Source organism: Suillus discolor, assembly GCF_016758755.1.
Source record: "Suillus discolor strain FC423 chromosome Unknown F5147scaffold_26, whole genome shotgun sequence".
Taxonomy (NCBI): Eukaryota; Fungi; Basidiomycota; class Agaricomycetes; order Boletales; family Suillaceae; genus Suillus; species Suillus discolor.
Window position 1 is genome coordinate 379,398 of NW_024541273.1, and position 16,587 is coordinate 395,984.

General features: G+C 48.2%; 5 protein-coding genes across 5 annotated transcripts; 2 read left to right on the forward strand and 3 right to left on the reverse strand.

The window, feature by feature from the left end:
- Positions 1-472: 472 nt before the first annotated feature.
- F5147DRAFT_652697 (uncharacterized protein) lies at positions 473-2,852 on the reverse strand (the record flags this gene model as incomplete). The annotated part of the gene is made up of 12 exons (XM_041433659.1): positions 473-522; positions 581-658; positions 812-1,004; positions 1,060-1,174; positions 1,216-1,259; positions 1,295-1,439; positions 1,467-1,513; positions 1,725-1,871; positions 1,986-2,002; positions 2,332-2,349; positions 2,556-2,742; positions 2,838-2,852. The coding sequence occupies 12 exons, from the start codon at positions 2,850-2,852 to the stop codon at positions 473-475; spliced, it is 1,056 nt and encodes a 351-aa protein (XP_041293078.1).
- Positions 2,853-3,930: 1,078 nt separating this feature from the next.
- F5147DRAFT_773508 (uncharacterized protein) lies at positions 3,931-6,516 on the forward strand (the record flags this gene model as incomplete). The annotated part of the gene is made up of 2 exons (XM_041441468.1): positions 3,931-4,404; positions 4,456-6,516. The coding sequence occupies 2 exons, from the start codon at positions 3,931-3,933 to the stop codon at positions 6,514-6,516; spliced, it is 2,535 nt and encodes an 844-aa protein (XP_041293079.1).
- Positions 6,517-9,465: 2,949 nt separating this feature from the next.
- On the reverse strand, positions 9,466-12,494 carry F5147DRAFT_753327 (uncharacterized protein). The gene is made up of 9 exons (XM_041440245.1): positions 12,356-12,494; positions 11,964-12,296; positions 11,282-11,501; positions 11,128-11,228; positions 10,481-11,080; positions 10,279-10,426; positions 10,054-10,225; positions 9,815-10,001; positions 9,466-9,759 (listed from the first exon to the last, which is right to left on the reverse strand). The coding sequence occupies exons 2-9, from the start codon at positions 12,134-12,136 to the stop codon at positions 9,486-9,488; spliced, it is 1,875 nt and encodes a 624-aa protein (XP_041293080.1). The 5' UTR covers positions 12,137-12,296; positions 12,356-12,494; the 3' UTR covers positions 9,466-9,485.
- Positions 12,495-12,627: 133 nt separating this feature from the next.
- F5147DRAFT_773510 (uncharacterized protein) lies at positions 12,628-14,245 on the forward strand (the record flags this gene model as incomplete). Its single annotated transcript, XM_041441469.1, has 6 exons — positions 12,628-12,720; positions 12,776-12,796; positions 12,851-13,301; positions 13,352-13,541; positions 13,593-14,126; positions 14,176-14,245. 6 exons carry the CDS (start codon positions 12,628-12,630, stop codon positions 14,243-14,245), a joined length of 1,359 nt encoding a protein of 452 aa, XP_041293081.1.
- A 168-nt stretch (positions 14,246-14,413) lies between these two features.
- F5147DRAFT_167259 (surface antigen-domain-containing protein) lies at positions 14,414-16,553 on the reverse strand. The gene is made up of 8 exons (XM_041428364.1): positions 16,389-16,553; positions 15,988-16,335; positions 15,703-15,927; positions 15,557-15,645; positions 15,308-15,506; positions 15,120-15,255; positions 14,934-15,065; positions 14,414-14,863 (listed from the first exon to the last, which is right to left on the reverse strand). Exons 1-8 carry the CDS (start codon positions 16,542-16,544, stop codon positions 14,679-14,681), a joined length of 1,470 nt encoding a protein of 489 aa, XP_041293082.1. The 5' UTR covers positions 16,545-16,553; the 3' UTR covers positions 14,414-14,678.
- Positions 16,554-16,587: the final 34 nt, after the last annotated feature.

The following is a 16,587-nucleotide window of genomic DNA, read 5'->3' on the forward strand; positions in this document are numbered from 1 at the left end:
AGTCAATGCGATGCCTTGCGAATAAGACGCCACCATGACCGACATCTAATTGAAGAGTGCCCAACAGCCGCCCATATCCCGAGTCAATGGTTGTGCTATGTATACAATCCTCCGATTAGGAACTTCATCATGGAACAAGTCTTAAGGACTCTTGGCAATGTTCGTAATTCCATTTCTATTCAAAATCCAATGGATTGGTTTCGGACGAGTGCGATGATAGATGAAGTCACGCGTCGGTGTTCGTCAGGTGCACCCACCTAAACAGTGAGCCCGGGTCACAAAAGTTTTACTGAAAGATGCTAGATTTGCATTTCCAACCCCATTTCTGTCTATCAGGGCTTCGCGACGGGTACAGTTCGCTATCTCATCAGGATGAGTGTGCTCACAAACCTTGTATGTCTCGGAGGGAACCTAGTCTCCTAGCTAGGATAAGGAAGACCGACATTCCTTCTTTATTACCTGTCCACAGTTTCTACTGATTCTCGCCTTGGTTCCAAACCAATCGGACAGCATGCTCGACATCTGATAACAAGGTTCAAGAAGTCGGTCTCATCATCTATTCAGCTTGAGTGGGAACCACGTATGATGACGTTCCAAGGGTCCACCCAGTTCGCGGCAAGGTCGGCGTCGGCTTCGATGCGCTCCTTCTCTATGTGACCTGCCGGTTGCTATTTTTCAGACTGACATTTCATGTGGAGGTCGACTTTGAGGGAAATGTGATGGACTCGTTAGAGATAGCAGCTGTCGCAACGTCGGAACCCTTCAGCTGTAGATCCGAAACTCGTAAGATTCTGAGTTCTCCGCGAGGCACCGTCTGGCAATCTAGGTTCTGCGCCGTCTGCAACCAGGTCCATCAGTACCAACTCTTTCTTAAATCTCAAGCGAATTTCAGCAATCCGTTTACTTCGCGGGTAGAAGCGACACACAAAGAGAATTTCCGACAAGGACTGCGTTATTTTGGTGTCCTTATCCCCGAGTGGAGTAAACAACAAGGTATACTGCGGCTGGTATCGGTGCCTCAGGCAACTTTTATATGTTTATGATATGATTAGTACTTACATCAGGTAGTAGGTCCGCGGCGGAATCGCATCTAACTCCAGGGTCCAGAATAGTCACTGTGTGTGCTGGAGGAAGCTCTAGGCCTACATCGGCAGGCTGGTAACGTTCCAACTCACTGGTCAGTCGCGGTGATGTTCGTGATTACATAGGACTTACACTTCAAGTCGTCCCGCGACTATCGCAGTGCCAATAAGCGAGAGCTATAACGTGACAGGCGCAACGGTAAATTGCTTACCCAGATCACTTGGTCCGCGGGTGTTCGGAGACCACGTGACAATCCCGGGCGGTGAGTGGCATCACCCGAAATCGAAGAGTCTATCACCCTCTCCTCATGTCTCCGGCATACCCGAATACTAGTCTTAAAGGGTTCTAGCAGACGGCTACGGCGCCACAACGTTTCAGCTCACGCAACGTGCAAGCCGTGTGTGAGTTCATGAGCCGACATGTAGGAGGACTGAAATACATTGTAATCACGTAGTGACATTCATCTAGTCAACACAAGTGCCAGTGGATGTGCATTGTGCAAGAGCAGAGCAGAAGACCATTGGAATGTTAACCATCCCGATTACAGGACCCGAGCAACATGCACATGTACTATGTACCCAATTCTATCCCGGCCAGGAAGAGTGGTTGTTGTTCGAGCTAGGCTCAAAGAATGTGACTACCTTGATGGGCCAAACTTTAGTGCTAGCCACTGTCGTGCAGAACTGCGTATCTTCGTTGAATGCCCAAGCTGCGGTGCTTATTGGACGCGCAAAAAGATCCGCGTCCCTGCCGAGTTGCGGAACATGCTTGGTCGCAATAGCTGTGCTCTTTGCATTAAAGACACTTCATGTCCTGGCCAAACGTTGTCAAAAGCAGCATGGAGCCTATCATGGTCACGTTCTGATAATAAAATACTTGTCAATGTGGTTAGATATGCTTACTTTGACCGTTCGTGGTACTAGGCGGGAATGGAATCACGAAATGATCAGCAATCAGTTACGCTTGAGAGCCGTCCTGAGAGATTACTTGATAGCAATGATGGTCCCTTCCGAGTTGCGGAGCATGCTCTTTGGATTAAAGACACATCATGTCTCTGCTAAGCGTTGTCAAAAGCAGTGTAGAGTCTATCACATACACCTCATAATGAAATACTTGTCAGGGTAGTTAAATATGCTTACTTTGACCGTTAGCGGTAGGCGGGAATGGAATCACGGAATGATCAGCAACAAGTTACGCTTGAGATCAGTCCTGAGTGCTTACTTCATAGTAATGATGGCATAAACTCACATGTCAACTTAAGCGGACCTAAAAATTTGCGGGTTCGACTAGCAGCCGACACCTCGAAAATGTCGCTTCGGGATCACCTGGAATATTGGGCACTCGCCTGTGGAAGGGCAATTTTGTTCTGCTGCTTAATTAAAGCTGCTGCATTCTGAATTTCTAGATTAAAATGCAATATGAATCTCTTGCAAACCTCTTGTTCATAATTATTGCGTTTGTAACGTACTGACCAGCGAGTGCTGGCATGAGAGAAGGGGGTTCCTTAGTGCCAATTGGTGGTGCCTCAATAAACACACGGCAACTAAGGAGAGGAGAGACGGAGTTGAACGGACTGAACGCGTCGAAAACCCATTCAACTTGGAGCACGAAACGGCGATCACGAGATAGCATTTCACTGGTAGCAAGTAAAGCGGGGTACTACCACTTGTAGGGCAGACAACAATCGTGGACATATCAATAGACCATCAATGTTAACGTATGTTTTCCGCTAAAATCTGCACACGCTCGCGGACCCGACCGAACGGCATCTTTGAAAGAGTGGAAGCGGCTTCTTTACGTGGATTTGTGGGTGAAGGGCTTGAAACTTTTCAAATGAGTTCTCAGGGCTTTCGGAGAGGTATTATTGGTGGAGAGGGTTTGTCAAGCCTTAGGTGCAGGACCCTGTGACACCCCGCAGTTGATCGTTGCGGGGACAGATTACAATGCAACTTGAGGAGCCGTAAGCTTAAAAACTTTCGAGGTGCGATGATGGGAGACGGAGGGTCGGTGACATGGAAGTCACCGCTGTTTACGAGGCCGAAACTATAGCTAGTCAGGGCAGGTCAGGGCGGGTGTTGATTTGCACACTGGAGCTTGGAGCTAATGTGACCGCGTGTCTATTAGAAGTCTAAGAAGGTCGAAGACTAAAGAAACAGACTTGAAAAGGCACATGCGGCGACCTGAAAGCTGATCGAGGCCACTGTTGTATTGGAGTGAAACCCCGAGTCCGTGTGAGCCTGAGGTTGTGGTGTAGACTGTTGCCATTTGGCGTTGTCTGCATCAATTAAAATTGTTTGCTTATCGCACCCGACAACCGCTGACAGGCGCTTGTTGGTGGTCTGAATCTGGGATGGTGATATCCTCTGTGAAAGAAATTCTGCCTTAGCTCGTTTTTCATAGCAGGTTCTGTCGACTGTGACATGCCCTCGACGATGAAAGAAGTTGGATTGTCAGTGGAATGGGACACGTTGCCTCGCGTCGTGTGGACTAAGAACCTTCTCTTCCAGGGATAGGTGCAGGGGCGCCAAGGTACTGTACCCGAAGCTACCAGAGAGAGAAATTGAATAAATTTGAAGGGTTCTGCTTATGTTAGCGACGGAACCCACGAACGGTAACGAACCAGTCGGAAGCTGAGAATCCAAAATGGAAAGTCTAGAAGCCAAAATGATATTGCAGCACCGTTACAGATCTGAAAAGATCGGAAGGCCAATCTTAGTTAACTCGTATTTTTTTGGAACGAAACTTTATGTGATTTTCCTAACGAAAAGGCCCGCAGTGCAAGTTGCCGCACCTCTAATAAAATGCACTCTCTCGCTTCTCCTTTTTTCATTTTCGTCCCCAGTCAACATGGCTGCTAGTATGTCCGAAGACGACGTGGCTTACACTGCCCTCCTTCGTCAACTATTATCCGACAACTCAACTACACGCAACGCCCGCGTACACTCTTGGATAGAGCACCAGTATGATTTTGCTCTCTCAGAGTCAGACACCCAAGTCAACGAAGATGATAGTGCCTCTCTCGGCTGTTCTCGGGCTCCTTCTCCTTCACCATCCTCCTCATTGGGAGCTCACCGTACCTTCTGTTCTGACAGACCCGACTCTCCCCTCCTACCGCGCTCATCGGTAGAATGTTCAACACCAGAGCCTTGTCCATCTTACGATGCTCTATTTTTCCCCATCTCCCCATCTCATCAGACTCTTGCTGAGGATGAGGCGAGGGAAGAGCGCGAACGGGAACGCGCCCTTCGTTTCCTCGTGCAGGAAATGTCACACTGGAAAATGCAGTCCAGTTCCACTCCCCCGCGCAAGAATATGGACAAGGTATTTCTATTTCTGATCCGCTATTTATCGAGTTAAAATTCGGTTACTTAGCCGTTACCTTGTCCACCACCACCCTCGCCAGCGACGTCCACAACGCAGTCCACTTCGTCGCGTGTCATGCGTTCGCGTTCCTCATCAATGCGCATTTCACGACTGCCTTCATTCACAAGCACGTTGTCGTCTGATCAGAGCCAACCACAAGATATATTTACACCGCCATTACCTGTCTCCGTGATTGTCCACGGGGACACTCAACATGAACTCATTTCAGACTTCAAGCGTTCCGATCCGATTTTCCTCCGACGCATGGAATCATTAAATATGAAAGTTCAGGATGAACAAGAACTTTCTCTGCTGTCACCGGTTCATGATGATCGTGACTCAGGATACCCCTCCCCTACCCTCTCCAATTTTTCGTACGCCCATTCTCGTGAAACTGCGCTCACGAGTCCCTGCACCAGTTTTCCCGCGTCACCTGCAAGCGCGACCTTCACTCCATGCTTGCCGGAAAATATTGCACTGCCATCATCCCCTGATGCTGATTGCTTCCCCGAGGCGCCTCATTCCGAGGATCGCGGTGATGATTCATTTCCGAGACCTCCGTCCGACACGGCACTTCCCGTATCACCATCAACAACTGCGTTTTCAGTATCACCCTCATCAACTGCATTCCCGGTATCACCGAGCACCACTGTATTTCCCACTTGCACGCCTGAACTTTCGTTTTCTACGTCACCTTTGACAGTGACCCCTTCGGACTCGAAGGACTGTGTAGATGACAATACCGCACAATCTCAGCAGTTACGCTCGTCCACTAATAGTAGCTCGGGAGACCTCCAAAGCAGGTGGTCAGTTGCAACGACGGCATCAGTGACTCCTTTACCTTCCGACCCAACCCCGACACCCTCAGGGACATTCCTGAGGTCCAGAACTCCTTCGAGGGGTAAAAAGGACAGGGAGGGATCAAAAGAGGTGAAAACGCCGCGCAAGCGCGCCCGTCTTATGAGTTTCATCTCGAAACTCTCCCCGGGTCGTTCAGATAGCAATGTCACAGCCTCGACCGACTATGACTATGAGTCAGATACAGACGAGAAAGTCATCAAGTCTGCAAAGACAATTGGAAAGAAATCATCTTTAGCTAGTCTGCGGGCGTCATTCTCTTTATCCCGTGCCTCTTTTGCATCTCAGCGCCCACCTGTGTCGTCCTTGGCGGAGGTGCCTCCGCTCCCTCTGTCGCCTACTCGTACGTCATTCGGCGCATCGCGCATGTCTCTCGCAGCCGATGGTGCGATGGGCAACGGGGAGGCAGTACCACCGGTACCGACCATCTCGTTATCGAGAATTCCTTCCCGCGCCACCGCGGTTGACGACCCATTGCCGCCTATTCCCCAATCTGCTTCGACTATCACATCCTTCCGGAGTGCGTCTCTGGTTTCTCTGCAGGCTTTTACCCCTCCTTCCGGCTCAGCATCACAGCTGTCCTTACTTGCGTCACCCACTGCAAGTCATAGTACATCGAGGTTATCTCTACTGTTGGCATCTGCATCTTCCAGGAATTCGGTTGTGTCATCTGCCGCATTGGACGCGCCCATTTCTATTCATCCCATACCTAGTTCCACGCCCAGTAGAGCCAAGTCGATCTTCAAGCTATCTTCGCGACCAAAAACCCCCAAGGTTCGGGCCGTGGCAACTCCTTCAAAACTTCCTCTTCCTCGGACGGTGTCTGTTTCCTCTTCCAGTTTTCTAAATGGGGCGAGCCCAACTGTGTCGAAGATCCCACCACCGCCCACAAATTTCACCCCCCCATCAAAATTAGCATCGATGCTTGCTTCGCAGTCTTCGTCATCGCGGCTTCCTCATCCGACATCTTTCAACGCGCCACCAACATCCATACTCCCACCTGCGCCGTCGAAGATAGCTCCACCGCCAAAAATTATTGTACCGACTTCTCGGACACCATATATTTCACAAGCTAGCCATTCGACTATGGAACTGAAGTCACCTATGTCGATTGATGAACCAACTGCACTGGTTTCGAGGCTTCCATTGCCTTCGGCAATGAAGGCAACCCGCACTAGCACCGTGAGGGGCTTTTGGCGCAGGGCACAATAGGTGCTTTCTAGGTATGCGAGTTTAGTTCGGTCATCTTCTTGTACCCTAACATGGGTTTCACAGTCAAAAAAAATAGAGGACCATGGAAATCAGGACGCTGAATTGGTCGCTTCTCTCTGGTCAAAACGCCGGCGCACGCTTTCGTCAATCTCATACTATTATCTATTGGCTATTCTCAGTCTACCACACTCGTTATTGAATTGTACATCTCGGTCATTACTCAACTAACCTCTCGGTCACTGCTTTCCTTACTCCGGTTTTGTATGGTTCCTCTGGATTTCCGCTCGTTGGTGGTGGCTCTCATTCTCCATGCATCCATCTGCACCATCTGTTGTGGAATTATACATGTACTCACACTCCTTACCTTTCCTGGCGCATTCCAATCTATGTCTTCGAGCCGCTCTCGTCTCGCTGGTCGCTCTGCGTTATCGCCCTAATACCCTGGTACAGCGCCTGTGTCTTGTTTATACGTCATTATTCTCGTGATCCTTATTCTTGTTGATATTTTAATCCCGCTCAACCCCAACATCACCATCTTTTTGCGCATAGATAACAATTGTACCGAGGTCATACCGCCGCATCTTTCATACACGTACATTTACATTTACTTGCATATCACTTACTCATCGCTGCATCTGTAGAACCGGGGAAGGACGGAAGAAGATGAAATATAACCAAAGTTCGAGTTCATTCATTTGGGATGCAGTCAGAACGTGGGTGGGGGAAATTCCTTGGTTCAAGGTGCGCTGCAACTGCGGACAATAAAGTATTTGGTCATGGCCGAGATTTGAAGATGACTCATTTCATCTGGTCCACTATCATCATGAACCGTAAGCATATTTTCAAATTCATTATGGCTCACCGTCCCGGATTCACTATGGGTCGGCGGAAGTGCGATGCCATCCTTGACGGATTGGTCCTGATATCATGCCAGGCGCCTCACATACCGTCGTTCAAGAGATAGATATTTTGTCATTGGTCGGCCGTAGCTATCAGGCACCCAAAATTGTTCCAGTCCGACTTCACACGACAACAACTCGGTACCTCTCAGTACTCAGCGCTTGGTCGATGGCTTAATGTCACCCCGAATTTCTTTTCGCAGCCCTGTCGATGTAGCTGTCTTGGAGTTTGGACTGACTTTGACAGAACCTGGAAAATTGGTGAGCCCTACCTACCAGTCATCTATATAGAATGAGCCTGTATATATCCGGACGCAGCGGCTTTCTAATATATGTGCGGACATTCATGAAGATTCTTACCATCTCATGACTTCCACGATCAATTCCATAACATTACTGATCTTAAAAAATCAACATCAGACCATCCAATTGCGACATGCTTACGGCTGCATAGTTGGACCTGGTATCACTGTTCGGAACGGACATATCACTTTCTTGGCAACCTTCGATGCGCAGTCTGTGCTCTTAGGTAGGCGCTGGAATCCCCTGATGGGTTTGGTATGGCGCTTGCAATGTTTGTGACCGCCGCAGAGCAGAGCGGCAGAGCAGTACTGATTCTCAAGGCCAGTTTTTGCGGTCTCACTTCCGAAGATTCTGCCTAAGGAATTCTTGCCTAGCCCGACTATACTAGTTCAGGAGTCTTCTTCTTATCGCCTCTCGCTGAAGCAATACCTCCAACAATTTACTCACACGCCGCACAGACTAATACCCGCCTATGGTTTCTCGTGCGGATGCTCGCGCGTATATTCTGCCAATCCTGGCTGGCCCAGATTGAATTAATGAAGGAGCGCTACATCCTGCTACGCTCGATGGGCTAGGCTGTCGTATATCGATGGCGCTCAGCTTCACGGTACCTTAATGATGTACGCCCGCAAACATTACGTCACTGCTTATCGGTTGCCCGAGGACAAGGGTCGCTGTACATTGGCTGTACAACTTCAAATCTGCAAGTTGGAAATCCCCTTGCAGAACCTATTTCCGCCTATCCGGCTCCAAATGGCAACGTTCTCCCAAGAAATTGCTTCCCGAAGAGCCTTATTTGCGCGCCGGGATAACCTCATATAGCATTTTTTTCGTCGGGTATATTTCGCAATGACGTCTTATAGATTCTTCGTACCGACAGAACTATGTGGAATGAAAGAGAATGCTAGTACTTGTTCGTCCCACTTTATCATCGTGCCTATCCCTCATTTCCGCTCAGACTGTGAGCCAAGACATTTACTTTCCCATCAAACCTTCCGACCAGAAACTCCTGTATTTCAAATCGAACACCTTGCCAAGTATATAATTTCCCTCAAATTAAAGGCTTCACAAAGGGTCGAGACAAAATAACAATAGCTGCAGACTGAGTTTTGACAGGTTTTCTCAACCTTGAACTGACAGTCTAGGTAAGAAGGGCATGCCGAGCCTTGCTCTCGGGTTGTTAGTCGTATTGATCGACCCCCTGATCTCCGCAAGTACGATCTCACCGCGGTAACGGCTGAGGTCAAGCTCTTCCTCTTCGATATGTCATTCAGCCCGAGTGCCTGCTCCTACTGATTGAAAACTAAGTATCAGGTGCCAGTTGATTATTTGTCGTACTTTATATGCTTCGATCAACTCAATCTTTTAGCTGAAAATACCACTTGCACCAAAGTGGACACAGGCACTTTCGCCGACGGGATTTTCATCGGGTCGTTGTCCGCGTAACTCTTACTAAGAAGTCTAGCCCATCGCTCATCTCGGTGAGCATCTCAGCGTCCTATCAGATGCCTAGAATTAATGTTCAACAACGTTATCGATTATCACTGATTGCATACTGGTGATCTAACAGCCTGGAGGTCGATCGACACATCGACGCTAGAACCAACTCGACACAATTGTCAAATGTCTAGTAATCGATGCAGTCTTTTCATCCGTTACATTATTTAGGTATGGTTCATCATTAACTCCAACGTATTACTCGAGTTATTATAATCACATATTATATCTAGTCTATTATAGTACGTATGCTGAAATATGCTAAACTCGTCAAGTCTCTAGCAATGCAGTTCGTGGATCAGCTCCATGAGAAGCACGAAGATTCACAACACCGCCGGCCACCGAACTATGTGCATGGGCATAGAAGTACGCTGCGTGAGCAAGGGTTGCCTGCTCAACCACACTGAGGACGTCGGTGAGCATCAGAGACCATCCAAAGGTTCGGCGATCGTCCGTCGTTAGCAGGTCCGAAATCAAAACGGCACCTTGATTACGCAGGTATGTGAGATTCGTGGAATCGCGTTCGTCGGTGGCGATGTAGAATCTGGACAATTTTGGCATGATTTTTGTCCTTATCAAAAGTAAGCTAGATGTCTTACTGATCATGATCTGCTGGAGGATCTAGAAGTAGAGGCATGCGATCGGCTTGACCAAGAGGAACCTTGTACGTATAGAGAGGCCCCCGATGCACAAAATGTAGGATATCACGTCCGTCTTGTAGATGGCGCTTGATCCGGGCGAGATGAGCTTCGAAACTCGGTTCCATAGTCCATTTCAACGTCGCAACTGAATGACCTGTTGTGAGCATCGGAGTATTCAAGGAAATATGGGAACTGACAATCCCCCCGTCGCATATGAGCTCCCATCCACATTCGTCCGCCAGCCTTCTCGACCATGCGGTTAGACAGCAGATCAGCCAGTTCGACCACATTGTCTGTGAGACGAAAGTCATAGAGGACTGTTTGCGTGTATCTTTCTCGACTTTCTAAGGTGCTGAACTTGAGAGCACCCTATTCACCAGGTGTGATCAAAGCGTCTTGTAGAGGAAGACAAAAGAAATTACCGGCTTCCGTCCCAAATGAACCTCACCTTCGAGGAGAAGTACATCTTGCTCTATGAACCCAAAGTCTTCGTACAATCCACGCAGTAAGTTTCGCGGGGCTGCTTGTCGGATTGGAACCACGACATCTTTCGTTGCATCTGAGGCACAGCTAGGCAAACGAGCTTATTCTAGGAGCCTGCCAAACAAAAAAAAAAGGACTCACGCGCCGCCGTAAGTGTAAAGCACTTCCCAGCCATTCTCTTCCAGTGTATTTGCGATACTGCTAGTCGATGATGACTCGGTTTCATTCTGGTCATGACGACCTCCCACAACTATGAGGACAGTGTCCCAATCAAGAACCGATGCTCTGGATGTCATTGCATCATGCAACGCCTTTGAAAGAGGGGTTTCTTCCGTGATAGTCCAAGACCCGGCTTGTCCATGAGTGGTGTTCCATCCCCCCCTCTCCCGCATAGTTTGTGGCAGTTGATCAACCCGAACGATCCCGGCGTCATACAACTCATTCTTGATAACATAGAGGCTGGGTTCTGCCCCACTATCAGAGAATATGTTGACGCCGCGGTGATATAAATCGGTATCCCAGCGTCCGTTGGTGGCTTCCACATCAGCCGAAATGTTGTGCAAGCGGAGGTATTCAGATACTGTGATGACTGCATGTGTCTCACGCAGGTGGGTCAAGTTGAACATGAGAGACACGGGTATTCTCCAAGCCATTTGTTTTTCTATGGGGAGTTGGCGCCATTCGTCCGTGCTGGTCGCGTCCCCCCTATTGACCATGGTAGCATATGCAGCGCATACGGAACTGGAAAAATATTAAAATGTGAGGGTCGATACAAGAGTAGCACGTACTTGTCGAATTCACAGGCCCGAGCGTACACGTAAGAGGGTATTATTGTAGTACGGTTTAGGATACGTCCGTGGAGGACCGCTGCCTCGATAATGTATCGCATCTATCGGGAGCTAGCTATGACTTGCGTAGTTCAGAAATGAATCTGGGACGCACATTATTCCAGCCTAACCAGAGACTGTAGTCGCGTGCATAAAATCCTTTGGTTTGAGAAACTATATGGCGGAGAGCGTCGAGCTCAGGATCGACCTCTAGAGACCCGCCCTGTTCTGAGGTGATGTTAGAGGGAGACTGTGAGTCGTTTAATGCTATGTGCGCAAAGGGAACTGGATGTGAGGTGGTTCTCAGCATCTTCCGTGCTAAGCTCGCCAGGACGCTGAACACGATTAACGCGCCGATGAATGCCGGAACGGAAGGACATGGACGACTGTATCGTTTCATTGTAGTAGGCTAAACTGCAGCTTTCGCGTGAATTAGAATGAATAGGAAAATAAAATAGGCTGTGGTGAATAGTGCTGAAGTTGCGATAAGTTGCGATTGGCCCGCCGCCGCGATCAGCGAGATTAAACATAGGAGATGTTCAAGTTTCGTCACTCACCTCATGATACATTTCCTTTCTGGTCATTGGTATTCAGTCACATCAACTTGCCTTGAATCAATTTGCAAGATTCCTCCGACAATGTTGCAGCATTTCCTTAAGTCTGGTGTCCCCCACTTGTCCTCAGCTGTATGCTGAGCTGCGTAGGAGCATCCTAGATGTATTAGTATGCCTCGTTCAGGTATAAATTTTGCAATTCTAATTTAACATATACCATATAGCGACCGTTGCTAGTCGTACAGCTGAAGTATTTGCAGGACTGTTACGACAAGAATCCGGTTAGTAGGAGTGTACTGAACAGGTTTTGTAAGATAAATGTGTGTAGGCACCTGTACGCTGAGCAGCAAGGAAATGATAGACGGATTTCTACGTATGTAGTACGCAGTGACTGTTATATCACTTTCCGCGACCATCGCAACAGGGCTTTTCCTGAAGGCTGGCGCTACATCTTATATGTTGGACAAATATTGCCGCCCTCGAGAACGTCGTTCACTTGCAAGTTGCAACCGATAGCCAAGTGGTGTATTCTCGTACAAGCCTTTGACAGACTGAGCGCAGCAGCACAGAAATCACCTGGGGAAGTACCACATAAGTACTAGATATCGGGAGTTTAACGATGAATGGACACTAGCCTTTGTTATAACGATAGTGCATCACATTGATCACAATGAATGGTGGCATCTTGTGGCCCATCTGACAGTGGCAGACTCATCGGCCCAAGTTCAGTGAACATTTTAAACTACATATTGACGAGAGGAAGCGTGGTTGAAGGCACCGACCTGTGCATGACATTCATTAAGTGGCCTTGCCAAGAGACCGAAGCTTAGTCATTTATAGATGATACTATTTCTGGCCTACTCAACTTGAACTTAGGACCAACGCTCAGCGCTTATTACGCTGGGCCATGTTCGCCAAAACCAACAGAAAGGATCTGTTCAAGTCTCCACCAACTGTATTCACAGACAGGCTTATCTCCCAAGAGGCGCGTCGATCTAAGGTGAGGAAAGGATACCCTTACCTCTTCATCTTTGTCTAAGAATGCGTGTTACTAGGCTTTGGAAGAACAGAAACGCGTGTGTGTGATCTCATTTGTGCATCTCTTTCGAATATCTAACATCGCCTTACAGAGACGAGCACAAAAGTTTGAGTCCTCCCGGCAACTCGATGCTTTCGCCGATCTCAATCTTGGGAACTCTGATGATGACGGTGACCTCGAGGATGAGCCAGAGATAATACGTGAAGGTGTATCCGGTTTTGTGCAGATGGTGTCACAACCTGTGGAGATCCAGTCTTTGTCCTCCGATGTGCACAATCACGAGACAGTGCAATCGGGGAAGCAACGAGGGAAACCCCGACGTAAACGTATCAAAGCCAAGCCGTCCAAATGGGCCGACAAATGCATGTACGCTGAGCTCCTGGAGATGAATGAAGAAGCCCACTTATGGGACAGTCAATCTGGTGATGTGATTGATGGGCTTCCACGCGATTTAGAAGCAGCCTGGGTAGCAGTGGCACCTGTTCCTACTGGGAAACGATGCTTAGCTGTTACTCATCAGTCGGCCGGAATAGTTGGCACATGTATGTAATAGCCTCTTGGATGAACCTTTCAGCTAACCATATCCTGATAGCGCCAAATACGACTCTTCGATCTCGTGTATTGGGCAAGATGCTCCTTCCTAGATTTCCATCCTCCCTCCCACCTCTTACGGTGCTCGATTGTATTCTCGATGTCAACTGGAGAGATAACGGCATTATTCATGTCCTGGACGTGCTCAAGTGGAAGGGTCAAGATGTCGGTGACTGTGAGACCCCTTTCAGGTGGGCATACATTACATGCGAACGATCCACTTACTGACATCCTATGCGTAGGTTTTGGTGGAGAGATACCCGCTTAGCAGAACTTACAAAGCCCCCTCTGCCATCTGGAAATTTTTTATTTACAGCCCCTTCCACGACTGCGGACGCATCATCTCAAAATGCCGGGTCACTTTCAAATATACCTACTTCTGAGCGTGAGCGCTACCGCTTTCCGTATCCAACATCTTTTGTCCCAATACCATATCACACTGATACAACATTGACTTCCCTCTCTTCATTTGTCATCCCTATGGCGCGATCAACACGAGAAATCAGTGTTGATATCCCTGTGCATGTCTCACCACCAGAATTCACATCGCATGATATGGCTATCGATGGCGCTCATAATTCAATGGTCTCACGCTCTACTACGTCAGTTGTTGCGCGTGTGGACTCCGATGGGTTGTTGCTGTATGTGTCTCACGCAAGCTATGAAGAGGGAACCAGTCCCTTAAGCTGTTGGATACCCAACAAGGCGATCGCAGGGCACCCGGAACTTCCTGGTATTTCTGAAGGTCGCGACAGCCCGCTTGATGTGTTCCAACGGTGCGTGATGGTTCTTCCATAGTGTTTTTGAACGCTAACAGCATATCAGTCTGGTCCAGCGGCGCACTATGAAGAATCTTCATGTAGTACTCGGTTTACAAGAGTCTATGAACATATGAGCAAACGTTTCATCAAATCGTCTTGCATATCACACTTTAGCCATCATTCAAATATTCATTCATCCTTCATGCATTTACACCTTCACTTTACCGCGCAAACCGGAGTTATTTTGTCACTCAGGTTCATGAACCACATTTTTTCAAGACACAAATAGCGGTTAGGATAGTAAGTCGCATGAATACATCATTAACTAGTCATGTTGATTTAAGTGCAGAGCACGACCCATGTTATAAGTCTAGTTGCGGGTATTATGCTACTGATACTGCACCCTAAATGAACGTTAGCAAGGTTGGCTGCTTATGCATTTGGTCTCATAATCAAGGCCCAAGACTTTCTACTTTTTTGGAGAGGGTTGGGACTGCTGTAGCCATGACTTGACCAGGCTAGTTATCAAACATCTAAATTAGATGTGGACTTCCGAACACGAAGAGTTTATAGGAACTCCATGCCAATACCAACTTGAAAGCCCCTTCGCACACCATCGCTCTTACTTGCAACAAGCGGTACCCCAAAGTTCACCTCTACTCTCACAGGATCGAAGCGGTATATAAGGCCAACTCCCGCAGATATTGAGGGTTTTCTTAGGCACCCTATTAAATTCTCGTTCAGTCCTTTCGCTGTTATAGGCGAAGAACAAAAGTGCAATCAGTATCTTTCCAAAGAGGCAAGGATTGGGTATTTACGCACTTCCGTCCATTGCATCCAACCTCCCAGCGTTCACAAATATGTGTGACTTGATGGGCCAATGCGGTTTCCGTGGGATATCGGACACCAAAGAAGCACCTGTCGACCAGTAAATGTCACCGCCAAGTGAATCGACTAGTGCGGTCAGACTAAAAAAAAGGCCCTTTCGACATGAAAATTAAGAAATACCTCCATCTCGGGGGCCCATGCTGTTAGCCTTGAACGACCTTAAACTGAGAGGTCCGCCGAGCTGGAACCTATCGGAAAAATGGCTGGGGCCGGTAAGAGCCTTTAAGAGGCCACACCGTGCAGCCAACGAGAGGCTCTGCATATTCAACATGAAGTGAACACTGACACAATAGTAGCACGACTCTCACCATTCCTGGAACGGGGCGCCGGGAAATTTGACTTTCAACCTCGGCCTTGTAAAATGACACGTCCCCTGACAGTCCAGCTAGCTCTTGAAAAAGTTTGCAATAATAGCCACGTGACGCTGCGAGCTTGTCGTCTCTGGTATCTTTTGTCCATGAATGAGAGATCGATGACTTGATAGTTTGACCGGCATGTTCGCGAATGCTGGATAATCGTTCGATACAGGCTCGACGATAAAACATATTCATCCTCACCTGACTGATGCACTTGGTGCTAAGTTGTTGATGTGCCTCAAAATGGCTTGATATGCAACTTCGTGAACACCGTGCACTCCCCAGTTGCTCTTCAGAAGCACACACTCAGTATGTCTAACATTTCACAGGAGAAGCAATAATCTTACATTTATTGCAACCTTTAAGCCGTGTAAAATCTCCGAACAACTCGCAAAAGACGAGAGATCTCGCTCCTGACTGAACAGCGAAACTTGGCCCGTAGTGCGCAAAGACGGTGAAAGAGGAAGGGAGAGAAGCCCCTGGAAAGAACGACGCGTTTTTGTGCCTGCTGAGTAGTGTCCTTCCAGGAACTCAGCTCCGCCAAATATGTTGCGCACTCTGCCCGTGACACTCTATGATGGTAAAGATGTGTGAACGTGTCATCTACTGACAAGTAAAAACACGATACTCACAACGCTACCCTCATTATTACCGAATTCAGTGGCAGTTTTCAAGTAGAACCGGCCTTTTTCACGTGTAGTGACAACAATATCAACGTCCCCTTCCGCGGCAAGGTAATCCCGACTCCTCTGTATTTTTGCATCGACAGAGTGAAACAGGTCCGTCTCTTGCAAAATGTGGCTTATGCCCCTTGCAGTATACAGCGCTCCCTGCAAATTGTTCGTCTTGCTTGCCCGGTCGTCTGTATGCCGCGCAAGCCATGGCTGAATTAGCCAGCCTAAAAAAGATTTCCTGGTATTTGTAGCACCATCTACACGGACTGAAGCGACTGATAGTGATGTCTCCAGATTTTGGTTGACCTGTCGTGAATCCGTTCGGAAATGATGCGAATGCGGACGAAGGCATCACTCACAAGCTCTGCAAGGTGAAAAACGGCAGATTCATACTCTCCTCGGAGTTTTCGTTCGAGGCGAGCTTCCTGCCATTTCTTGAATTTTTCAAGATCGTCTTCCTTGGGCTCATGAGGATGCGCAGTGTGCTGCAACGGAGGATGCAATCCTTCCGCCATTCGAGAAAGACACACAACACACCACTTCTAAAATAGGTAGTTT